General features: G+C 47.0%; 1 protein-coding gene across 1 annotated transcript in view; it reads left to right on the plus strand.

Annotated features, from left to right (window-relative positions):
* efnb3b (ephrin-B3b) overlaps nucleotides 1-26,976 on the plus strand; it is a gene marked incomplete at both ends in the record, with an annotated part of 109,480 nt that extends 82,504 nt beyond the window's left edge. The window contains 3 exons of the mRNA XM_079491501.1: nucleotides 6,320-6,412; nucleotides 18,536-18,604; nucleotides 26,501-26,976. Of these exons, the coding sequence (XP_079347627.1) occupies nucleotides 6,320-6,412; nucleotides 18,536-18,604; nucleotides 26,501-26,976 (638 nt within the window). The remainder of the gene's footprint in view (nucleotides 1-6,319; nucleotides 6,413-18,535; nucleotides 18,605-26,500) is intronic.
* Between the last annotated feature and the right edge of the window lie 310 nt (nucleotides 26,977-27,286).

Raw genomic sequence — 27,286 nt, forward strand, 5'->3', positions numbered from 1 at the left:
ACTGAGCAGTATGGGTGGGAGGGTTGAGGGTTTTCTTTCTCTTTTTTGTCCTTTCATTTTTTTGTTTTCTATAAAAGAAAAATGTAATTCATATCACAATGTTTAATCTACAACAATTTATAATCTGTTCTCAATAAAAACCTATTTGACAAAAAAAAAAGTATATCAGGTGCACGGTTTTGGTAGGAATAGTCAATGGAAAGGAATACCAGCACTCACTTTTAATCCATTTAGGATTTTTGGTTTATTATTTGCAGCAGCAACAACGGACATTTCGTCCCGTTAGGCCTTCCTCAGCGTGAATGAGAATTAGATTTGAACCACATACCGGTACCTAGCCGGTGGTTTGAATACCAATCTGATTTCTAATGACGGCTCTCAGTCTCAGGACACTCTGAAGCCTGCTTTACACACTATCACTATGACCATGTTGTTCGCTGAAAAATAAACTGTAGAATGACAATGAGTATATAATATATACATGACTATATAAAATAAACTGTAGAATGAGTATATATACATGACTATGGCAATCAATGCATATAGGTTGATGATGATATCGTTGATGTCAGGCAGAAATCTCTTATGTCCTTATTTTCAAGTTCAAGTTAACCCATTAAGACCTGAGACCAGATTCTACAAAATGTCTTCCATAAATCATGACAGTTTTCGGAAAAACCTATATGTTTCGATATCTGGTTCTCAAACTATTTAATGTCAAGGAGCCCAAAAATTATATGTAATTGGCCGCCAACCCCCCTCTGAAAATATGTAGTTCCAGGGACCCCCCAGAAGCAAAGATATACGGGTATAAGTTAAAAACGTTTGCTGTGAAAGAATATATATATTCAAAGACTTTCACACTTTTTCACGATTTTTCAAAAATAGCAGATATACAAGCTCATTATCGCCGTGCTATGAGCTTGTATATCTGCTATTTTTCAATGGCTAAAGTTTAAAATAATGGTTAAAGTGGTTAAAAGCCAAGGCGACACAGATGCGTTCCAGGTCTTAACGCCCTATACTTGATCGTACTTCAACATCACACAACCGTAGCAGCTCTGCGAGCTCTGTAGATCTGCTGCTTTTGATTATTATTATTATTTTATCCTGAAAAGACATATGATGTTTCCACCCGAACCAGACCACATTATAATTCACTAATACCATCTGGTCACTTTTCTTTTTTTTTAAAAAACATATGTTTATTGATTTTTCTTTACAACATAGTATTTTCAAAGCAATTATTCACATATATTTTTCCCCCCACAACCACATGGCAGCACAAATACTAAACAAAATCTTCAAACATCTGGTCACTTTCAAATAACTAAGTCTTTGAGAAATAACAGTCTTTGAGAAACGACAGCCGTTGACGGATCAAACCGCCTTGGTCTCGCTGGGTGTAAGGGGCAGCACGGCCTCTAGGGGCCGCTATCGGGGCCGCTATCGGGGCCGCTATCGGGGCCTATTAAACTCTTCGTTTTGTGCTTTGTTAGTTTTTTGTTTTTTTGTTTGTCTCTTTTTCTCCATTGCTTGCACTCTTTTCATCACCTCTATATGTCTCTCTCTCTCTCTCTCTGCGATGTTCTCTGTATATTTATTACCGCTCCACTTTTCCATAACGAGGAGACATTGCGTTCTTTTATGGACCTGTAATCTGGCACAACGTTCCTTCTAACTTTATCTTCTCTCGCTCGCTGCCTCCTTAGCCCATGACCTTTCTCTTCACCGACCCCCCCCCCCCCTCTCTCTCTGTCTCTCTCTCTCTCTCTCTCTCTCTCTCTCTCTCTCTCTCTCTGTCTCTTTCGGTGCGGGTCATCTTCTTCTTCGTCCCATTGTCTGTTGTTCTCGTCATATCAGCAACAGCTTGTCACAGCCAATCAGTCTCTGACACTCCCTCCTAGCTGCACGTCTCGTACCCCCCCCCCCCCCACCGCCTTCTCTCTCTCTCTCTCTCTCTGTCTCTCTCTCTCTCTCTTTCTCACCTCATCTCCCTCGTTGCCCTGGCTCCCATCATATCAGAATCTTCCCCCGCATGTCAGAAGACATTATTTTCAGAAATCGCATGTCTTCCCCCCCCCCTCTCTCTCTCTCTCTCTCTCTCTCTCTCTCTCTCCTATCCTTTTCCCTTTCCCTTTCCAAAACCTTTTTTATATATGATTTCCTCTGTTCCCTTGCTCGGCCCAGACATCCCTCTTCTATTTAACCTGAATTTAACACATTTCACCTCCCTCTCTGTCTCTCACCTTGTCCGCCCAGTTCTTTCTCTCTCTCTCTCTCTCTCTCTCTCTCTCTCCCCCCCCCCCCCCCGTCTCTCTCTCTCTCTGTGCCCAGAGGGCCAGGTCCACAGGTTGAGAACCGTGGGGTGGGTTAAGTGGTATAAAGCGTGGCCCCCCCAGTGGGGCGTGCAGACACACCGCAGGCACACCATCATCAACACCCCTCCTGCCGCATTTATCCCTCCCTCATCCGTCCTTATTGTCCCTTCCAGCTCTCTGTAGTCCGTACCCCACCTGTCCTTCTCCACCTTTCCTGATCTCACACCAGCAGGCCCCCATACCAGAAGGGCTGGGAAACGTTGAAGCCGCTATTTTTGAAAATTCGTGAAAATGTGGCGCAAATTTGGAATATATAATCTTTCAGAGCAAACGTTTTTAACTCACATCTTTGCTTCTGGGGGGGGGGTCCCTGGAACAACATATTTTGAGATGGGGGTCGGAGGCCAAATACCCCAAAAATACATTTTTGGGGTCCTGACAGCACCACTGACATATATAGAAACATAGGTTTTTCAGGTAACTGTCATGATTTAGAATTTTTGTAGAATCGAGCTCAGGTCTAAATGGTGCTCGTTCATGAATCGATTCAGGCACGTTTAGGCGAGTTAGCACTTCCACATGTTGGTGCCCAAATCGAGAAGATCGCAGAAGTAGAGAGTTCTTCTGGGTGCTTCAGACGCCAGTGAGCAACTTCCATTGAAATTAATCTCTCTCTCTCTCTCTCTCTCTCTCTCTCTCTCTCTCTCTCTCTCTCTCTCTCTCTGCTTAGCTACAGACATGCTAATTTACAACCTTGGGAGGAAAAAAAATGAACATTATTTCTTTTCCCATAAAGGATTCAAGGCTACTAGTGTTATAAGAGGGACAGGAATAGATGTGGACCGACAGGGATGAAGAGGTGGATACCAGGGATATTTTGTACAGTGATAAGTCTGCGTGAAATCTGCTTAAGCATTTCTAAAGAGCAATGTTTTCCTGTGAAGATGAATTGAAGCGCTGGGTGCAGATACAGTTCGCGTACGCGGGTGAAAACAAAACGCTTGCTTTACAAAGGATTAGTACCAGAATCATTGTACTGCCACCACCGCTACATTTTCTTCTACATATTCCGTGAGAACCTATAACTTCTCAGGGTTTTAATAGCAGCTCTCCGAGCTCTCGTGAAATAGGACATTAATTTAAGTTATTTAAGTAAAAACTGAAAGAAGAAAAAAATATTATATACGAACATAAAAGGATTCTGCCCAAAGCATAGTCATTTTATACATTGTTGCCGTCAGGCAGACATTGTACCTCCATATTTTAACCCAGTAGCACAAATAGCAGATCTACAACCTCGTGTGTTTGCTATTTTTGAAAATGTTTTCAAGTGAAAGTGGTTGAGCTCATCTGTAGGTTTTTATAAATATCTAAACAATGAAAAGTGTGAATTAACAAGAGCTAGTGACTACTAACTAATTACTACATTGGATCCAATGTATCCATTTCCAACAGTTTTCACCCCAACAGTGGCATTGTGTCCAAAAAAATTCCAATAGCCCAAAATCTCGGCCACTCACACCCAGTCACTCCAGCCGTGTTACGGTGAAATTGGTGACCTGCCGAGATATGTGACCGTCTTGTGGACTTTTAATAACTTACATGGAGGTCTTTAAATAAGTGGCCTAAATACATCTAGGTTGAACTCAACAAACCACAGTGACTTACGTTCGGACACTGACATTATTTGATCTACATCAGGGGTTCTCAACGTTTTTGTCCGGGGACCCCCGGAAATGCTTTGGCAACGTCTCGGGACCCCCGCCCCGCCCCCTCCCGACCCCCAATATAAATTGACTGCTACAATAACCTTAAACCATTTTGGGCGGGAACCCCTTTTGGTGTTTTAAGCATTGTTATAATTTAGCTATTGAAAAATAGCAGATCTACAAGCTCATAGCGCGCCACCGAGTGGCGCGCTACGAGCTTGTAGGTCTGCTATTTTTGAAAAATCGTGAAAATAAAATTTAAAAAAACATTTTTTTTTTTGAAAATAATTTGGGGACCCCCTAAAATAATTTGGCGACCCCCCGAGGGGTCGCGACCCACGGGTTGAGAACCCCTGATCTACATGATTGTCACATATCTCAGCAGGTCACCAGCTTTAATGGATTATTTTGAGACCGATCCGACATGGCATTGTTATGGCCGATCAGATTTCGATATACCACTTATATTGTGCATCTATACTTCTAATGCCCAGTATTGCCATGTACACCATTTTGAATTCTGGACTTTTAACTTGTAACAGAGAGTATTTCTATATTGCAGTATTGATACTTTTTACTTTAAGTGAAAAAATGTGAGTACATTTTCCACCACTGCTCCTCTGTCTGTCTGTCTGTCTGTCTGTCTGTCTGTCTGTCTGTCTGTCTGTCTGTCTGTCTGTCTGTCTGTCTGTCTGTCTGTCTGTCTGTCTGTCTGTCTGTCTGTCTGTCTCTGTCTCTGTCTCTGTCTCTGTCTCTCTCTCTCTCTCTCTCTCTCTCTCCCCCCCCTCTCTCTCTCTCTCTCTCTCTCTGCTGTCACTTCTGATCCGTAGCGCCGTGGCGTCGCACCTCTCTGCGTCTCCGTCCGGTGTGTGACCTCTGCGTCTGTGATCTATAATGCATGTGCTGACGTGCCTCATGTAGGCAGAGGTGTGATATTATAACTGGATTTCATGCTCACGTGGTCTGCACTGCCTCTCCCACACACTCGCACGCACGCACGCACGCACGCACGCACGCACGCACGCACGCACGCACGCACGCACGCACGCACGCACGCACATGCACCTATGAGAAGAAGGTATCAAGCCCGGTTCTCTGGTGGTTTGATGGAAGCCTTTCGTGCGACGGTGAAACCTCCCCCCTCTCTATAATTCAACTAATTGGAACGCAAGCGAAAAGCAGTAACACGAGGCGACAGAGGTCCACGTCGCAGTACTTACACCATGCAGGGTTTTAACACTGAATTCATTCACCGCAAGCCTGTATTCACTTTCCCTATACGTACTATAGTCCCATAGTCTCTTGGGCACTTTTATTTTTATTTTATTTCATAATATGAGCCGTTGATTGGATTACCGCTCTCCCCTCTCCGTCGGGCCAATCTGTGGGTCACCCCCCCCTCACCCTCACCCCCCCTTCCTTCATCCAGATATTTTGGCCCAGTCCAAACGCTAATGGGGGCTTTATTAGCAGCGGGCCGGGTCCAACGCGACCACAGCAGGGGTGTTGATGAATTCCAGTGGGCTTGCTAAATGAGGACCTTTTTTTTTTAAAGGGTGCTTCTGGTGGAATATATATATATATAGGCTATATATATAATTATTATTTGTTTTGTATCGTCTGCGTCACCGCCGCGTCAGAATGGCAGACCACTATGAATGGCCACCATTGTTGTTGGTGCTGCACGTACATGTAGAGAGAGAGAGAGAGAGAGGGAAAGAGAGAGAGAGAGAGAGAGGGAAAGAGAGAGAGAGGCAAAGAGAGAGAGAGAGGCGTGACTGTTTCTGACTTTCACATGTGAGTTTCCTGTGCGTGTGCGTACATGTGTGTGTGTGCTTGTGCATGTGTGTGTGTGTGTGTGCGTGTGCGTGTGTGCTTGTGCGCAGTGTAACAATCGACCCAAATGGACACTCCGCGGGTCTATAATGACATCCCCAAAATAGGGCGTCAAATAAGTGGTCAAAATAAATCTTTCGGAAAGAAAATGTTCTCTGCTTTGGGGAAACAAGTGCACACACACACACACACAAACACACACGCACACGCACACGCACACGCACACCACAGTACTGAAGTACTGAAATGTTTTATTGCAATTATAATGTGTGGCAGTCACAAAAAATCCCAAAGGCACACCTGGACTTATCTCTCCAGACACACATGTACCAGTGTGCCTCTCTCTCTGTCCACCATCTGGGAGCCACTGCCCTAGTATCCATAATTGATCCATTTTCTGTGTCCTTTCTCTCTCTCTCTCTCTCTCTCTCTCTCTCTCTCTCTCTCCTGCAGCTACATCAGACGGGACGCGCCAGGGCCTGGAGGGTATGCGGGGAGGAGTGTGTGCCACACAAGGCATGAAGGTGGTCCTAAAAGTGGGACAGAGTAAGTCCTCTCTCTCCCTCTCCTCCTCAGTCTCTCTCTCTCTCTCTCTCTCTCTCTTCCTCAGTCTCTCTCTCTCTTCCTCAGTCTCTCTCTCTCTCTCTCTCTTCCTCAGTCTCTCTCTCTCTCTATACCAGTTGTTCCGATTTTCCGAAACGTTTTAGCGAAATTTGATATCCTCCCCCCGGGACCCACTATAGTGAAAATAGCCGATCTACAAGCTCACAATACGTTGCTGCGATGCATTGTCAGATTGTAGATTTGCTATTTTCACGCATGTTTTTTTCATGTATTTATATAATTTCTTTGATGTCTAAAACTTACTTACAAAAAATGTAAGCTAAAAATAAATAAATACTAATGGGAGGAAACGGGGAAAGGTCTGTTGTTGCTCGTGACCCGTAATAGAAATGGTATCCCGAGCCAGTGTTTTGGGGAACATCGACCGCACTACGGCATCTCTATCTGCTTCCTCACTACACTACACTGTGGTCTCACTACGGCATCTCTATCTGGTTCCTCACTGCACTACACTGTGGTCTCACTACGGCATCTCTATCTGGTTCCTCACTGCACTACACTGTGGTCTCACTACGGCATCTCTATCTGGTTCCTCACTACACTACACTGTGGTCTCACTACGGCATCTCTATCTGGTTCCTCACTACACTACACTGTGGTCTCACTACGGCATCTCTATCTGGTTCCTCACTGCACTACACTGTGGTCTCACTACGGCATCTCTATCTGGTTCCTCTATACTACACTGTGGTCTCACTACGGCATCTCTATCTGGTTCCTCTACACTACACTGTGGTCTCACTACGGCATCTCTATCTGGTTCCTCACTGCACTACACTGTGGTCTCACTACGGCATCTCTATCTGGTTCCTCTATACTACACTGTGGTCTGGCACAGCGTGACTGTCCCAACGTCCTTGGGAGGGGGTGGACGCTGCATGTCCAATGCACAGCGCACGCACGCACGCACGCACGCACGCACGCACGCATGCACGATAAGCACACGATAAGCACACGATAAGCACACGATAAGCACATGTGTCGTTAAATATACGTTTTGCATATACAGTACGTTTCTCTTATCGGGAAGCTAACTCTTTCACTTCCACCGTTATCTCCCATCCCCCTTGTCTCTCACGCACACACGCACACACAAGCGCACGCACGCACACACACACACACTTCCAGTCATGTTGTTGGATCTGAGTAGTTGCTCATTGGATATTTATTCCCTATATATGGGGATATCCGACTAGGACGTTGGGCTATATGACATATGACATGTCTAGTATGACAATCCCTATATTTGGCCCGAGCCGACCTAGTGCTCATATCAGATAGATGTGGTAGAACCATATATGGATAAATCTAACTGGCTTAGTCATCGTGACAAGCATAGTCGGAGAATATATAACAAGGGTCGGCTTCAGGGAGAAGGCAGAAGTCGAAGCATCCTGGTTTAAGTTCTAACCGGACACCACTGCGGCGGGTTCTAACCTAAGTAATCAGCAATAGAGCCTTGAGCTATTTTATAGTATGTATAGGCTTCTTAAAGTACCAAAAGTAAAAGTACTCGATCATTATACAGAATGTCCCATTTTAAGTTTTCAAATGTATAAAAAACAGCATTTGAAAATAGCTGATCAGCTATATTTTCAAATGCCGGTTATTATATGTTTTGTAATAATAAGTATAAAGTAGTAACTATAGTAACTGCTTGTGTGTTATATCTTTATGCCTTACTCGTAGATTTGTCTTAATTTTTGATTTTGTGTATGTGATCTCGGCATACACAAACGAGGGTGAACCTCAATGCTTTTTCGAGAATAAATAAAGGTTTCAATCAACTAAAGCAGGGGTTCTCAACGTTTTTGGCCGGGGACCCCCGGAAATGCTTTGGCAATGTCTCGGGACCCCCGCCCCGCCCCCTCCCGACCCCCAATATAAATTGACTGCTACAATAACCTTAAACCATTTTGGGCGGGAACCCCTTTTGGTGTTTTAAGCATTGTTATAATTTAGCTATTGAAAAATAGCAGATCTACAAGCTCATAGCTTGTAGGTCTGCTATTTTTGAAAAATCGTGAAAATAAAATTTGAAACAAAATCTTTTTTTTTTTTTTTTTTTTTTAATAATTTGGGGACCCCCTAAAATATTTTGGCGACCCCCCCCGAGGGGTCGCGACCCACGGGTTGAGAACCCCTGAACTAAAGGATGTAGTGGAGTAGAAGTGAAACAGTTGGAAGTTGGAATTACTCAAGTCAAGTCAAGTACAGTATATACCTCTAAATTGTACAGTACTTCATGGTTACTTTCCACCACAGTTTGTAGCCCGGCCCGGCCTGCGGACCACACGGCTAATACTGTCTCCCTTGGCCAAGAGGGACTCCTGTAAATTGGGAGCGCGGTATAGAGGTTTGATTTCCCATGCGGGAGACTTTTTTTGCGTTTGAATCCATTAAGCCATTCTGGGCGGGAACCCCTTTTGGTGTTTTAACTAAGCATTATGTTATACTTTAGCTATTGAAAAATATCAGATCTACAAGCTCATAGCGCGCCACCGAGTGGCGCGCTATGAGCTTGTAGGTCTGATATTTTTGAAAAGTAGTGAAAATGTGGTGCAAATCTTTGAATACATATTCTTTCAGAGCGAACGTTTTTAACTCAAATCTTTGCTTCTGGGGTGTCCCTGGAACAATGGGGGTCGGCAGCCAATTACATATATTGTTTGGGTTCCTTGACATGAAATATTGAGCACCTACTGATATAGAAACATAGGGTTTTCGACGTCAGGCCTAAATGGGTTAAGGTGATTACGCTTGGTCTATCTCGTCCGGGAATGGAGGGTGACTGTAACAGAGTATCCCTGTCTGACCCCACAAGCCTAACATGTCCCTTGGCTACGGCCATGGATTCATACGGGAATGGAGGGTGAATGTAACAGAGTATCCCTGTCTGACCCCACAAGCCTAACATGTCCCTTGGCTACGGCCATGGATTCATACGGGAATGGAGGGTGAATGTAACAGAGTATCCCTGTCTGACCCCACAAGCCTAACATGTCCCTTGGCTACGGCCATGGATTCATACGGGAATGGAGGGTGAATGTAACAGAGTATCCCTGTCTGACCCCACAAGCCTAACATGTCCCTTGGCTACGGCCATGGATTCATACGGGAATGGAGGGTGAATGTAACAGAGTATCCCTGTCTGACCCCACAAGCCTAACATGTCCCTTGGCTACGGCCATGGATTCATACGGGAATGGAGGGTGACTGTAACAGAGTATCCCTGTCTGACCCCACAAGCCTAACATGTCCCTTGGCTACGGCCATGGATTCATACGGGAATGGAGGGTGACTGTAACAGAGTATCCCTGTCTGACCCCACAAGCCTAACATGTCCCTTGGCTACGGCCATGGATTCATACGGGAATGGAGGGTGACTGTAACAGAGTATCCCTGTCTGACCCCACAAGCCTAACATGTCCCTTGGCTACGGCCATGGATTCATACGGGAATGGAGGGTGAATGTAACAGAGTATCCCTGTCTGACCCCACAAGCCTAACATGTCCCTTGGCTACGGCCATGGATTCATACGGGAATGGAGGGTGAATGTAACAGAGTATCCCTGTCTGACCCCACAAGCCTAACATGTCCCTTGGCTACGGCCATGGATTCATACGGGAATGGAGGGTGACTGTAACAGAGTATCCCTGTCTGACCCCACAAGCCTAACATGTCCCTTGGCTACGGCCATGGATTCATACGGGAATGGAGGGTGACTGTAACAGAGTATCCCTGTCTGACCCCACAAGCCTAACATGTCCCTTGGCTACGGCCATGGATTCATACGGGAATGGAGGGTGACTGTAACAGAGTATCCCTGTCTGACCCCACAAGCCTAACATGTCCCTTGGCTACGGCCATGGATTCATACGGGAATGGAGGGTGAATGTAACAGAGTATCCCTGTCTGACCCCACAAGCCTAACATGTCCCTTGGCTACGGCCATGGATTCATACGGGAATGGAGGGTGAATGTAACAGAGTATCCCTGTCTGACCCCACAAGCCTAACATGTCCCTTGGCTACGGCCATGGATTCATACGGGAATGGAGGGTGACTGTAACAGAGTATCCCTGTCTGACCCCACAAGCCTAACATGTCCCTTGGCTACGGCCATGGATTCATACGGGAATGGAGGGTGAATGTAACAGAGTATCCCTGTCTGACCCCACAAGCCTAACATGTCCCTTGGCTACGGCCATGGATTCATACGGGAATGGAGGGTGAATGTAACAGAGTATCCCTGTCTGACCCCACAAGCCTAACATGTCCCTTGGCTACGGCCATGGATTCATACGGGAATGGAGGGTGAATGTAACAGAGTATCCCTGTCTGACCCCACAAGCCTAACATGTCCCTTGGCTACGGCCATGGATTCATACGGGAATGGAGGGTGAATGTAACAGAGTATCCCTGTCTGACCCCACAAGCCTAACATGTCCCTTGGCTACGGCCATGGATTCATACGGGAATGGAGGGTGAATGTAACAGAGTATCCCTGTCTGACCCCACAAGCCTAACATGTCCCTTGGCTACGGCCATGGATTCATACGGGAATGGAGGGTGAATGTAACAGAGTATCCCTGTCTGACCCCACAAGCCTAACATGTCCCTTGGCTACGGCCATGGATTCATACGGGAATGGAGGGTGAATGTAACAGAGTATCCCTGTCTGACCCCACAAGCCTAACATGTCCCTTGGCTACGGCCATGGATTCATACGGGAATGGAGGGTGAATGTAACAGAGTATCCCTGTCTGACCCCACAAGCCTAACATGTCCCTTGGCTACGGCCATGGATTCATACGGGAATGGAGGGTGAATGTAACAGAGTATCCCTGTCTGACCCCACAAGCCTAACATGTCCCTTGGCTACGGCCATGGATTCATACGGGAATGGAGGGTGAATGTAACAGAGTATCCCTGTCTGACCCCACAAGCCTAACATGTCCCTTGGCTACGGCCATGGATTCATACGGGAATGGAGGGTGAATGTAACAGAGTATCCCTGTCTGACCCCACAAGCCTAACATGTCCCTTGGCTACGGCCATGGATTCATACGGGAATGGAGGGTGAATGTAACAGAGTATCCCTGTCTGACCCCACAAGCCTAACATGTCCCTTGGCTACGGCCATGGATTCATACGGGAATGGAGGGTGAATGTAACAGAGTATCCCTGTCTGACCCCACAAGCCTAACATGTCCCTTGGCTACGGCCATGGATTCATACGGGAATGGAGGGTGAATGTAACAGAGTATCCCTGTCTGACCCCACAAGCCTAACATGTCCCTTGGCTACGGCCATGGATTCATACGGGAATGGAGGGTGAATGTAACAGAGTATCCCTGTCTGACCCCACAAGCCTAACATGTCCCTTGGCTACGGCCATGGATTCATACGGGAATGGAGGGTGAATGTAACAGAGTATCCCTGTCTGACCCCACAAGCCTAACATGTCCCTTGGCTACGGCCATGGATTCATACGGGAATGGAGGGTGAATGTAACAGAGTATCCCTGTCTGACCCCACAAGCCTAACATGTCCCTTGGCTACGGCCATGGATTCATACGGGAATGGAGGGTGAATGTAACAGAGTATCCCTGTCTGACCCCACAAGCCTAACATGTCCCTTGGCTACGGCCATGGATTCATACGGGAATGGAGGGTGAATGTAACAGAGTATCCCTGTCTGACCCCACAAGCCTAACATGTCCCTTGGCTACGGCCATGGATTCATACGGGAATGGAGGGTGAATGTAACAGAGTATCCCTGTCTGACCCCACAAGCCTAACATGTCCCTTGGCTACGGCCATGGATTCATACGGGAATGGAGGGTGAATGTAACAGAGTATCCCTGTCTGACCCCACAAGCCTAACATGTCCCTCGGCTACGGCCATGGATTCATTCCCCTGTGGATGAGCGCTATACGCGTTTGGTTCCCCCACGCTGGAGAGCCGGGTGCAAGTCCAGGTGCACACCATGCAGGGCCCCCAGAGCGTCTGGGAAACTGTCTAGACCATTGGGTCCCGAAGTGGGGACCAGGGACCCCCTAGGGGTCCTTGAGGGAGATCCCAGCTAGATGATAGTTTGAAACGAAATGGACCCTTATGGGTCTGTAACTCAGAGAGTGTACAAATGGAACCAAATGGATGGACCCTGTACACTCAGTTAAATTAACTTTGATTTTACAATATAAATTGGGGTCTTAAAGATAGAAATGCCATTAAATGTAGCCTAATTCATGTCAAACTGAGAGTCCTTGAAATTAAACGAGTTGAGAATCACTGCTAGAGCCGTAAAAATGTTCTCTTATGGGGGTCCCTGGCATATCTCTTCAAATGGGGGTCCGCGGGGCTAATTAGTGTCAATTTGGGGTCCTTGACATTAAATAGTTTTGAAAAAGTTTGGTTACCAAACTTTTTAGGCCAGTATAGGGTAGGAGGGCGTCTATAGACTCTAGACGACCTCCTTACCCTACTGGCCAAAGCTGGAACTGCAGGCGGGCGAAATACATGCACGAGTAAAAGAGCACACAGCTGGGGTTTTAACGCAGAGCGCTTGTTCATGATTTTTTTTTTTTGTTTTATGTTTTTTTTTGTGGCTTTCGCCTTTATTTTTTTATATATTTTGTTATGGAGGGACAGACAGTAGGCTGACAGGAAAATGGGGGGAAGACATGCAGTAAAGGCTGCCGGGATCGGGAGTTGAACCCGCGGCACACTGCCAGACTGGATTACCAGCCAAGGTGCCTGGACCATTGTGCCATGGCCCAGGCCTGTTCATGAATTCTTGTTCAGGCGACTTAGCACCTCTGCATTCTGGGCACCAACTGTTAGTGCCCAAATCAAGAAGAATTCAGAAGTAGAGCGTCCTTCCGGGTGCTTCAAACGCCAGTGAGCAGGCGCGTCGACTCTTGATGGCTGAAGCTCCCACTGACACAATAGTAACTCAAATTGCACCCACTGACTGAAGGCTGACGTTATAAGAACTATTCACGCCTGCCAGTGAGCAACTTTCATTGAAATGAATAGCTGGCAGTCCACCCTTTAGCTTATATAATAACTCTATGGTGGATATAGTACACATTCATGCAAACGTATGCAAGTTGGCTTAAACACAAGACCCATGCGAGTGTGTCAGCCCGCACACAGAGTCACACACACACATGCGCACCATTAAGGGCCTAATATACTTTGCTGTGCGCGTGGCAACAATATCTAGACTATACAAGCTCACAACGTGTCGCAGTGCGGTATGGCGTGAGCTTGTAGATTTGATATTTCCAGTATGCGACACGATGCGCAGCCAAGCATATGAAGTCAGTCTGCACGTACAGTACAAAGCCTGTACAGAGCCTGGCAGCAAATGGCTGATAACAACAAAATTACTGTATTCCACCTTGAAGTACACAGTAAGCGCTTTTTAATGACTCGTAGACGCGCAACACTTGTAATTTGTTAGGGAAAAAAAGCTCCCCGAGTCCCCGGTAATGACCCGCCCGCATGCAGCGTTTTAAGAAAGCAGCGGAAAAAAGGCCCGTTCAAGCAATTTCCCTGACCTGCACATTGCCAACACATAATAGCACCTGTCCTTCACACGACCCGCACGCACGCACGCGCACACACACACACACACACACACACACACACACACACACACACACACACACACACACACACACACACACACACACACACACACGTAGGCACATACACACGTAGGCACACACACACACACACACAGTGGACACACATACGCAGGGAAACAAACTCACAAACAACTCAAGGCCACTCAGACACCCACTAGCACATGCTCGCACACATGCACATGCACATGCACACGCATACACGCATTCAAGCATGCACGCATTCAAGCATGCACGCACGCATTCACGCACGCACGCACGCACGCACACACACACACACACACACACACACACACACACACACACACACACACACACACACACACAGTGCTGTTATCGTGTTGTATTGAATGGAGCTGTGGTTGCTATCAGGTCAACATCAGTCTAGTCAGCTAGAGAATTTCCACCCCTCCGTTCTATTCTCTCCCTCCCTCCCTCCCTCCCTCCCCCCCTCTCTCTCTCCCCCCCCCCCCCCCCCCCACCCCCCCCAGCCTCCTCCTGTGCCTCCACTCATGTCCGTCACACATGCTGCTCCTCTATTCTCCTATCTGTCGTAAACCCCCCGTCCCGTCCTCCATTTATCCCCCCAGCCGTTTCGTTTCGGCCCATCTCTCTGCCCTTTGTCTTCTTTTTTTTACTCCCTCCATCATTCCCTTTGTCCGTCCGTCCGTCCCCCACACCCCCCGTCCCCCCCCACCACCCCAGTGTTGATGTCGTCGGCTAAATGACAAAAAATTACCACCCTTTTTCACTGACCAAGAACTAAAGAAAAACTGAATAGAAACTAAGCTATGATGACTAAAACTGAGACTAAATATGAGTCAACAAATACTAGCCTGGAACTCACCTATGCTTTTTATGGCATAGGCAGCTCGAGAAACTATGCGCAGCTGCTAGACATGAGACTAATTGATTAGAGCGACAGAGAGAGAGAGAGAGAGGAGTGTGTGTGTGTATATGTGTGCGTGTGTCAATTTAACAAAGGTGCAGACGATCAGTAATCAGCAGAGAGTGAGTGATGTTTGCACTACACTATGCCGAATTGAAGTGGACTCGGACCCAGACTTTTTTTTTCTCCCTGGAAATAAAAACATCTGGGTTTCCGAGGTTAACAAATACAAACTAGACTAAAATGTTAGAGAGAGACTATAGTGGAGAAGAGATCCAGTAGAACTATGTTTGGTTACAAAAAAAATAGCAGATCTACAAGCTTGTAGATCGGCTATTTTCAGAATGTAACCAAGTGCAAAATCTTCCATTCTGACACCATCAAGACCTGCCAAAAATATACCTTTCAGTCAAAATCACCTGTAGATTTTGTTGACTCAATTATACTTCAAACTACTCAAAAGACTGACTAAAACTAAATTGCTGTCAGAATCAACACTGCCCCCCCCCCCCCCCCCCCCCTTCCACCCCCATCATTTCCAGTCATGTATTTGCTTTTTCTTGTCATGTTCTTTCGAGGCCTGTTTTCATTCATGTGGCATTCTGACTTCTGTTCAAATTCCCCTCATCCCCGTCCTCATCACCTCCTGTTGACTTTTTCTCCCCCTTCCCCTCCTCCCCCCTCCCCCTCTCCTCCCTCCTTCCCCCCCCCCCTCCCTCTCCCTCTCTCACTGCCTCTCTTCCTTACTTTCATTTCTCATCCTCGCTTTCCTCTCACATTTTCTGTTTTCCTCTTATACTCTGTCACTCATTATCTCTATTTATTTCTCTCTCTCTCTCTCTCTCTCTCTCTCTCTCTCTCTCTCTCTCTCTCTCTCTCTCTCAGTGTGTGTTGTGGTCTCTCTCTCTCTCTCTCTCTCTCTCTCTCTCTCTCTCTCTCTCTCTCTCTCTCTCTCTCTCTCTCAGTGTGTGTTGTGGTCTCTCTCTCTCTCTCTCAGTGTGTGTTGTGGTCTCTCTCTCAGTGTGTGTGTTGTGGTCTTATCTCCTGTGTGGCTGAAAGGTCACGTCTGCTTTGTTTGTCGTCTAAATAAGCGGTGTGCTCCTCATGGAGATCTCTGATGAGATATGGAACTCCACTGCTACGCACGCAAGCACGCACGCACGTGCGCACGCGCACGTACTCTGTCTGTCTGTCTGTGTGACCGCGCTGTCGATGGCTCCCGCTGACCACACAGTGCTTCCTATTGATCCAGACCGCAACCACTCCCTAACGTTTTGATTGGCTGGCTGTCATCAGGGAGCCAATAGCCCCAGACCTCTCTCTCTCTCTCTCTCTCTGTCTCTCTCTCTGTCTCTCTCTCTCTCTTTCTAAATGTCAGTTAGTGTAGGATGCTGGACGCGCACACGCACACGCACACAAACACACACACACACACACACACACACACACACACACACACACACACACACACACACACACACACACACACACACGCACACATGCACACACATGCACACATGCACACACACACACAGCCTGTGTACATGTCAGAATGCCGTAAACGGTTTATGATGACGGTTGTGCCTGTGTGTACCTCCTGTACACGCGTGTGCACATATGTGTGTATATATACATGCGTGGGCGTGCGTGTGTGTATATATACATGCGTGCGTGCGTGCGTGTGTGTGTATATATACATGCGTGCGTGCGTGCGTGCGTGCGTGCGTGCGTGCGTGCGTGTAAACTAACTGTAATGCCAGGGCCATCAGAGGGCTCGTTGGACAGATGGTCAGATTGAGTGATGTCAGATGACAAGGCGTTATGGGCCTGTGTGAAGCCATCAAACCAACAGCCCCTCTTTAGTTCCCCATTCAGACACATTGAGCAGCGCGCACGCACACACACACACACGTACACACGCACACACGCAGGGCATCCAGTCCAATCAATATGTGCTTCCCTGTAATGGCAGTGGAAGGAGAAGAGAGCCTCTATTAAAGAATCATCTCTCTCTCTCTCTCTCTCTCTCTCTCTCTCTCTCTCTCTCTCTCTCTCTCTCTCTCTCTTTCTCTCTCTCTATCTCTGTGTGTTATGTGCTATAGCAGGAATGGTATAGTGTTCAGTGCTGTGCTTCAGATGTGGGTACACACAGTACGCATAGTGTTCAGTGCTGTGCTTCAGATCAGATGTGGGTACACACAGTACGCATAGTGTTCAGTGCTGTGCTTCAGATCAGATGTGGGTACACACAGTACGCATAGTGTTCAGTGCTGTGCTTGAGATCAGATGTGGGTACACACAGTACACACAGTACGCATAGTGTTCAGTGCTGTGCTTGAGATCAGATGTGGGTACACACAGTACACACAGTACACATAGTGTTCAGTGCTCTGCTTCAGATGTGGGTACACACAGTACACACAGTACAAACAGTACCAGGCATAGTGTTCACGTAACACTCAGTTAACCTCATTAAGCGTACTCATGTCGTTATAGGCGGGAGAGTCTTCCAAAATAGCCCATAGGTCCATTATGCTTAATTTATACACGGCACATCAAATCGAATCAAATCGAGCTTATTTATAGAGCACAGTCATTTAACCCATTCGTGACGGGAACCCCTTTTTGTTTTAAGCATTATGTTAGACTTTAGCTATATTGAAAAATAGCAGATTTACAAGCTCGTAGCGCGGCACCGAGTGAATATATAATCTTTCAGAGCGAACGTTTTTTAACTCAAATCTTTGCTTCTGGGAGGTCCCTTGAACTACATATTTTCAGATGGGGGTCGGCGGCCAATTACATAACAGATTACGACGACTGACATAGAAACATGGGTTCTTCAGAAAACTGTCAGGATCTAGAAGGCATTTGTAGACCATTGTCCTCAGATCTCAATGGGTTAAAAACAACGTGCGTGCGTTGTGTACCAGAGGGCTGCATGTGCAGCACAAGATAAACAGCACAACAGAACAGTCAAATATGAAACAACATTCAAACGGGAGGCACGCTAGACACTCTGTAATGAAACAAAAACAAAAAAACAAAAGCAGCATCAGACAACATATCAAATGGAAACAATGAGATGGAGCCAAAGCAACGTGTCGGGGGATTTGAATGCTTGTGAATAGAACGGGTTCTGTGGGAGCCTGGATTTAAAGATGGAGTGCCGTGATTTTTCCCCCCTCTAAAACATCAGGTATTATGATTATACTAGGAGGAAGATTTATTTCAAAAAAGTGTACAGACAGTGTTAAAATTATGTTTTTTGTGGCCACACCCACGAGTTCATTAAGTATACCTGGTCTTCACCTTAAAAGATTCAATAAGATAAGATTCCAGTACAGTACATTGCCAAAGACAGTACAGCGGCGCCTCACTTCTTCATACAAACATGGTACAAACATTAGAAAGTCCATAGACTTGGCAGCCACATATGTGGGTTTTTTTGTGTGTCCCCGTGAGTCACCACTCAAACTGATCTGTACCTTTTGCAGGCCCATATGGACTGCCCCCGAAGAGCAAACCTGAGCAGACCGCAGGACGCGCCACCAACAGGAACCCAGGTGTGTGTGTGTGTATGTGTGCGTGCGTGCGTGTATGCGTGCGTGCGTGCGTGTGTGCGTGCGTGCGTGCGTGCGTGCGTGCGTGCGTGCGTGCGTGCGTGCGTGCGTGCGTGCGTGCGTGCGTGCATGCGTGTGTGCATGCATGCGGCCATGTACTGTAGTGTAGATAACCCACCCGGCAACCCTGTTAACTAGGACACAACCTATAGAATACCACAGAGATTAAACTGAAAGATGGACAGACATATATCGACCAGTTAGAGATCGACATGATGTCTGTCTGTCTGTCTGTCTGTCTGTCTGTCTGTCTGTCTGTCTGTCTGTCTGTCTGTCTGTCTGTCTGTCTGTCTGTCTGTCTGTCTGTCTGTCTGTCTGTCTGTCTGTCTGTCTGTCTGGGATGGATGGGTGGATGGATGGGTGGGTGGGTGGATGGATGGATGGATGGATGGAGGGATGGAGGGATCATAGTTGGATCATAGACGGATCATAGCGAGATGGATCATGACAGAGATAAGGAGACAGGGGGCACACAAAGGCGACGGAGGGAGGGAGGGAGGGAGGGAGGGAGGGAGGGAAGGAGAGGAGAGGCTGCTGGGTGCGTCAGCGGGCGACAGATGGAGAATGCACGGCGGCGACATCTGTGGATCTCTCAATTTAATTCCCTCTTTTTTCCTCTCCTCTCTTTCTCGCTGGGTTGATTCCCCCTTTTCCTCTTCTCTGCACGCGGCCCTCAGAGCTAAGTGCTGCAGGCAAGGAACGGATGGCTAATAGCCGCCCTGGGAGAAGAGAGACGCACACACACACACACACACACACACACACACACACACACACACACACACACACACACACACACACACACACACACACACACACACACACACACACAGATGTACGGGGAAGAGATTGGGAAGAGAGGGAGACGGAGAAAGTGGTTTGAGTGTGGGGAACGAGGGGCGGGGGAGGGGTGGGGGGGCAGACCGCAGGCGACATTTCAAAGAGTTATTATTGTCATTAGTTTTGGGCGGCCTGGTTTCTCTCGCGCTCCGCAGAGAGAAATAGAGGGAGAAAGAGGGGAAAAACGGAGGAGAGAGGAAGAGAGAGGGAGGGATAGAAGTGAGTGAGAGGAGGTGTGGAGCGGGCGGGGCAGACATGGATTCAGGGGTGGGGGTGTTGAAAAGCAGAGAGAACACAGAGAGGCGATCGACCCGAGTGCGGGATTCTGCTCTCTTCCACGGTCCAGGCCGTGTTTGGGTTCCTTCCTTTTTTTTCTCCCCAGATATGTTTTGGGGCTTTTTTTTTGCCTTTATTTGATTTGGTACAGTAAGCTGACATGAAACGGGGGAGAGCGATGGGGAGTGACACCCGGGACAGGTTCCTTCCTCTCCTGTCGATCGTGTGATAAGCTACAACTGAGCCACAAGTCACTCACCGCCAAAACAAATTCAATAAAATATAGTTTAGTGCAAAATTGTTTGTGCAAAAACAAACAATTTTGCAAAGAAGGAGAATTGAAGCTCAGATTAAGGTGTTTGAACAGATGTCAGGGGCTCATAAAAGAAATCATCGCTACGTCGCGGTTACAATATTAACGCTTCTGATGACTTGTAAAGTGACGATCGCCACATTAGTTAGAGGCCATTTAGCTTCCGGGTTAATTTGGGGTGAATTTTGGGGGTTTTCAAAATAAAAGACCACCGCTGTTACGGCCAGCGGTGAGGGACATTAGACTGAATCGCGGGTGGCAGTAAATGCGTTAACAGTTTGCAGGGTTAGTACAGTACAATACAAGGTCTGCTAGGAGGAATAATAACTTTAACTTTAACTAAGTTAATAATAACTTTGCTACTACAAGGAAAACATGCACATGTGATACTCTTTTTCTACTCTTTGTTTGCTCTTTTTTGCACTCTATATTCTATCCTTTTCTTTGCTGTTTGCTGTTTGATGTTATATTATATATTTGCTGCTGCATTGTCTAAAGGAAGCCAAACTAAAATAAGTTGTACTCTTATGTACCTGTATACAAGATTAACAATAAGGCACATCCTTGAACCTTGAACCTTGAACCTTGAGGATGAAAGCAAGAAAGCCGTTCTGCTTGTTTCCCTCCTCAATTCATCAAAAAACATTAACGATAGACAAATAATATACACAATACTATCATCATATAAACGAGTAGGAAACAGGAAAAAAATGGGGGAGTGGGAGGTTGACGTTTTACTGGGGCCAGTCCGGAATTGCAGCCACCCGGTGGCTTTGAAAGAGAGTATGGACTCATACTTCTTTATGGCTGTTGGGAGGGCATTCCACATGTTGGTGGCATAGCAGGAGAACCAATTGAAACCCTTGGGGTTCCTTGAAATTAAAAAGGTTATAGAGTCTATAGTCATAGAGGCTATTTTGCTGGCTTTGTTGAGTGTCTATGTCATCAAACAGCCAGCCTTGACAGCAATGACAACACAACACAACACAACACAACACAACACACACACACACACACACACACACACACACACACACACACACACACACACACACACACACACACACACACACACACACACACACACACAGGAATGTCTGTGGGGAGGAATTAATTGGCACAGCGGCTAAATTGGGGAGAAAAAGAAAGGAAAAGAATAGAGGTCTATTTCGGTCTTATTTCTGTGCCGTGAGATTTCGTCTTGCCCTTTGCCTGTGTCTCGGACACGCAAAACTTTTGCAACCCACACTGCGACAACAGAATAGAGACAACGAGAGGAGAGAGAGAGCCGGGCCGGGGGAGATTGGCACGGAGCAGGAGAGAGAGAGAGAGAGAGAGAGAGAGAGAGAAGGGGTGAAGTGAGAGGCGGATAATAAAGAGAGCTGGTGAAGGCGTCGGCGGTAATGGAGATGGAGAGCGAGGGATGTCGGGTTAATGGAGGGAGGAAGAGAGCGCCGGGGCGAGCGGGGAGCGGAATCGACGTCTGGCATTAGTGATGCCGTTCCCCGGCTCAGTCCAGCACAGCGGGGGGGAGGGCTGCTGGCAGAGGGGGGCTTTGTTTGGTGGTACGTGCAGTGCGTGCGTGCGTGTGAGCACAAGCGCATGCCAGTTTCCTTATCAACGTGGTTGTGTGTCTGTACACATTAGTGTACGTGTGTATACGCCGGTGTGCAAGGGCTATATGATGCATGACACTGTGTGTGTGTGTGTGTGCACGTGTGCGTGTGTGTGTGTGTGTGTGTGTATATATGCGTGCGTGTGTGTTACAGGGGTGTCGTACGCAGAGCCAGGTTAGATGTGTATGTATGTGCACAATAGCCCCAGAGGTAGAGGGCAGCACGTATAGACCAAGGGCAGGAGTAAATGAAATAGAGAGAGAGAGAAACACAGAGAGCGAGAGACAGACAGAGAGACAGAGAGTGAGAGAGACAGACAGACAGACAGACAGAGAGAGAGAGAGAGAGAGAGAGAGAGGCAGGGAGGCGCGGCGCGGCACAGGGAGTCGACAATGTGTGCCAAGAATAATGATAGAGCAATCCACAGGCGCTGTGATGCACAACCTCACATTACCACCGCTAACCACACTGCCACACACATCCACACGCTCCAACAGCAAGGCCGTAGCACCCCTGATCACTGCTGGAAAAAGTACTCACGTTTTTCCCAGGTGCTTGAAGAGTGCCTGGACTACATGTGCTACTACTCTACCACGCTGCTGGGCAAGACCTATACGCTGGTATCAATTTCTTTGGGGCGGAAGTTGCGGGATTTGGGCGGAAGTATACCACTCAAGGAAATGACGTTGGCACTTTACAAATCTGTTTACATTCTCCGTGTATGAAACACAACAAGTGTTGTGATTGGTCGAAGAAATATCGTATCCGGATCTGACGGATGTTCCGGCCTGACACTTCCGCCGATACCGTCTCTGCCGTAGGTTGTGACCAGGCTTTTCTCTTCGTAGATGAGTAAGCCCTGGGACCGAGGCTACTTCTCTACTAGCCACCGTGAAGACGACCTTAGTAGACGCTTTGTCATGATTGGCTGCCTATAAGCCAATTGCCGACTTTCCCATAACACCCATGGTCTGAACGGCTGCTGTTGTGTGAGGGTTTTGTATGAGAACGCAAGTGAGAAGTGGAACTCGAAGCTAGTGTTATGAGCTAACTAAGAGCTTGCTGCACCTGGCAGTTATTATGACTGAGTCATTTTTGTTTGTACCTAAGTAAAAGTATCAATAGTGCAATTTAGAAGAGTATACTTGGTTACGAGTAAAAGTCCGGAGTTCTTAATTTCCTTTAGTAAAAGCACGAAAATGTGCTTAACAGTTTGACACCATAAAACGCTTTACCCGCATTTTAATCAAATATTCTACGCTGCCGAGATTGTTTTATTACCTTTGGAGCATACGCTGAAGTATTTGCAGCTTTCAACCACGAAAATCCGTTCACTTGCATTAAATCCGCTGTTTCTTTTTAATTATTTTAAAACGGCAAATTAAACGCATTAAACAAATGTCGGGTATAGCTCACAATGCGATATGTCGGGTATAGCTCACCATTTAAGCTCACAATGCGTCACATTGCGACGCATTGTGAGCTTGTAGATATAGTCTATTTTCAAATGGCCGTAATGTATTCACCCACACATACTGTATAGACCCTCGTGTACCTGCTGAGTTCTGACCCGACCCCCTGAAGTGAGAACCGTGGGTTTCAGAGTTATTATGTCCCCCACACACACACACACACACACACACACACACACACACACACACACACACACACACACACACACACACACACACACACACAAACACGGAATGAAAGACAAATAATTCCTCTATTTGCCTTCCTGCCTGTCAGACAGACAGGCAGGCAGTCAGATAGACAGACAGACAGACAGACAGACAGGCAGTCAGACAGACAGACAGACAGACAGACAGACAGACAGACAGACAGACCCACACTGTGTGGTCTTCTGGTATAGGAGCTGAGCACTCTGGGTTGTCTTCATGTGGTCGTCTGTAATGCAAAGTAAACATGGCTGTTTGGGTTAAAGAAATACATGTTACCTTGACACACACTGTGGCCAAGCCAGACCGTCCGTCCGCACGCACGCACGCACGCACGCACGCACGCACGCACGCACGCACGCACGCACGCACGCACGCACTCATGCATGCATTTTAAAATGGCAATTTGAGCCCATTTTCACCCTTAACCCTAAAGTCTGAGTTCTACTTTACTTGCACGTCGGTGTTGCTCACTGACAACATGTGAGTTTAGCAGATTGGCTATTTTCGGTGTGCAACTACAGAATCAGGCCTAACCCCCTTGGCTTAACCCAACCCCTAAACCTAACCTCTATGTTGATGTTTTTCCTGATTGTAAGCATAACACCCCTTTACCCATCTCGACCTTAGCTATACGGCGTCATACCTTGTTTTGTTTTTTTTAAACATCTGTTTATTATGATTTTTGGTATACAAGCATTTCAATAATTTCAGCAAGTTACAGATTAGTCAAAAAAATAGCAGAAACATACAAACAAACAAAACAAGAGAGTTACAATAAAAAAAGACAAAACATAACCCTCAAAGACAAAGACAAAAACAATAAAATAATAACTGACATGGCTGATGACTACACCGCACTCAAACTACGCCGTCATACCTTTAAATCCAGGAAAGCAACTGTGCCATTTTAGTTGTTACTAGGCAGAAACCTCTCATCTCCATATTCCAACTTTTTGTGTTTTTGAGTGGTGCTAGCCACTCCTATACTCAGCTATGTGTGTCCCTATATATGTATACGTGTCCGTGTCCGAGCACGGACACATGAAACACCTCGCTAGTACCACTGGATGGCACTGTTGAGCAGCGTCACACACAGTTACAGCACAACTCGGTTCAGACGGGTCAGATTTTTTCTTAAATCAACACTCTACTCGATCACACTACAGCGCCACACAAAAGCATCCAAATGAGCAGATCTGCTACTTTTGAATTTGAAATTCTGAAAATGTAGGCCTACAGTTTTGGACATGAGGTTTCCACCCGACAGAGATAGTTTTTTTTCCTTCATAAAACGTATTTAGAAGGTGTTTTTAGAATCCACCTCAGGTCTGAACGGGTTAACCACACAACATCCATTTCTCTGGTGAGGAAGAGGAACATTGCCCTCACAATGTTTATTAACGTCTATAATTGTGGGGACATTTGGCCCTCGTAAGTAACAGCATAGTAATGCACACACATACTCTGCATACATCCCTTTTATATGCATCGCTGTCCACTTAGTCACATCAATAAAGAGACCGCACATAATCCACTGTGAGATTTGCTGCATACTTGCCTCGCATTCCACTGGGCTGAGTTCCTGTGTGTCCCTCGCTGGCAGGGGCCGGCCCGGCACCATTACTCATGTTATTGTGGTATATGGAACCGTATAACGATCGCTATGTGTATTTAAAAAAGCCTGTGCAAACAAAAGTTGTGAAAGCAGAGAGCGCCATATTGCCCTTTATAACCGCGATGATTGATATCAGTATTTGAAGGGAAGGAAAACACGTTGTGAAAGTGGCCCGCCAATGCCACCGCGGATGTCGTTAGCCCGCTCCGGCAGCTAGCTACTGATGTAACCCAACGCAGCAGTGGAAAAGTACCCCAGTACGAGAGTCAAAGTATAGATTCTTCTGGTCAAATACTTCCGTTGAAGCAATGGCTTTAGTACTTGCTGTTAAAAATACTTATTCAAAAGTGCATGCTTTTAAAAGTATTCACATTACAAAGTAGGTTTTTTAACATTCACTGCCACGTATGAATGAATGAAGTAATTATTACGCCAGTGCCACGGTCTTCTCAGTGCATACTCTCAGTGTAAACAACGGCTGTGTAAAGTTTTTTTATTTTAATTCACCCGAAACATAACATTTTGTAACCGCAATCATCGACACTGATTCCGACAGTTTTTTTTTTGTTTTGTTTTTTATAACTTTATTTATAGGATTTTCAATTTTGGTAGACAAACAACCCCACATATACCCCACCCTCCCCGGTTCCATCACAAAAGAAGACAACAACAACAACAAAAGCAACAATAATAAAACCATAAACCACGATAATAAAAAAGAAAACAGTAATAAAGGATATAAATAATAAATGAATGAAATAAGAAATAATAAAATAAATACAATAAAAATTGCCTTTTACTAGATTAAGGGGCTACACAGTGAACCAACCAGACTCTAACCAGACAGTAATACAATTGATAAAGGAAAATAGGTTACCACACATCCAATTATCAGTATAAAACAGGACAAGCAAAAATGAGAAATCAAGGGAAACAGAAAAGAACAGCTAAGATACAGCATCAAAAGATAGTGAAAGGGTGAATTCAATGAAAGGGGACCAAGCCTTTACAAATTTCTGGCGAGATTTGTACCTGTTGTATCTGAGCTTCTCCAATGGTATAATAGAACATCCTTGTGAATGTTGGAGGTTTATCAGATTTCCAATTGCGGAGAATAAGTCTCCTCGCTGTGAGTGATCGACAGTTTGTTTTGACCAAAAAAACGCAATGCATTTTGATATCAACTACAGCGGTGCCCGTTGGGCACGGGCCTACTTGGAACGATGCAAGTTGGTTCTTGATAACTAGCTATCCGACCGACTCGACACCGGACACTGCACTCCCTGTGGGGGTGTGGAACGCGTGTGTCAGCTTTGAAGTCGGCGGGGCGAACGGTTCTCGAGTTACGTGGATTACAGATGTACGTACACACGTACGTACACACAGAGACGTGGTGCATTTATATTAGGATGCATTGTTGTATTGAGTTGACATTTCAACATTTCCCCTCTTGTGATCTCTGTGTCTCTCCAGGCAGCGCGGGTAACTCCACCCGAGGAGGGCCCACCACCAACGGCGGCGGAGGAGGAGGCGGCGGGGCGGGCGGCGAGAACGGACCCCTGCCGCCGTCCAACATCGCCCTGATCGCAGGCGCCGCCGGCGGCTCCGCCTTCCTGCTGCTGGTGACGGCGGTCATCTGCGCCGTGTGCTACCGGCGGCGGCACGCCAAGCACTCGGACACGCACCACCCGCCGCTCTCGCTGTCCTCGCTCACCAGCCCCAAGCGGGGGCACGGCATGGGCATGGGGGGCATGGGGGGCATGGGGGGAATGGGGGGCGGCGGCATGAGCATGGGCGGCGGCAGCTCCAACAACAACGGCTCGGAGCCCAGCGACATCATCATCCCGCTGCGGACGTCGGACTCGGCGTACTGCCCGCACTACGAGAAGGTGAGCGGTGACTACGGCCACCCCGTCTACATCGTGCAGGAGATGCCCCCGCAGAGCCCCGCCAACATCTACTACAAAGTATGAAGACGTCATACTGATGCTACGGCCCCATCCCCTCCTCCCCACCCCCCCACCCACCCTACCAGCAGAGCTCCAACCAACATCTACTACAAAGTATGAAGACCACCGCTCTGCTGCCAAGGCCCCCTCCTCACCCCCACCCACCCTCCCCGCAGAGATCCAACATCGACTACAAAGTATGAAGACCACTGCTCTGCTGCTACGGCCCCCTCCTCACCCCTCCCCGCAGAGATCCAACATCGACTACAAAGTATGAAGACTTCATACTAATGCTACGGCCTCCCTCCTCCTCACCCCCATCCTCCCCCGCAGA

Source organism: Electrona antarctica (assembly GCF_951216825.1).
Source record: "Electrona antarctica genome assembly, chromosome: 21".
In the NCBI taxonomy this organism is placed as follows: Eukaryota; Metazoa; Chordata; class Actinopteri; order Myctophiformes; family Myctophidae; genus Electrona; species Electrona antarctica.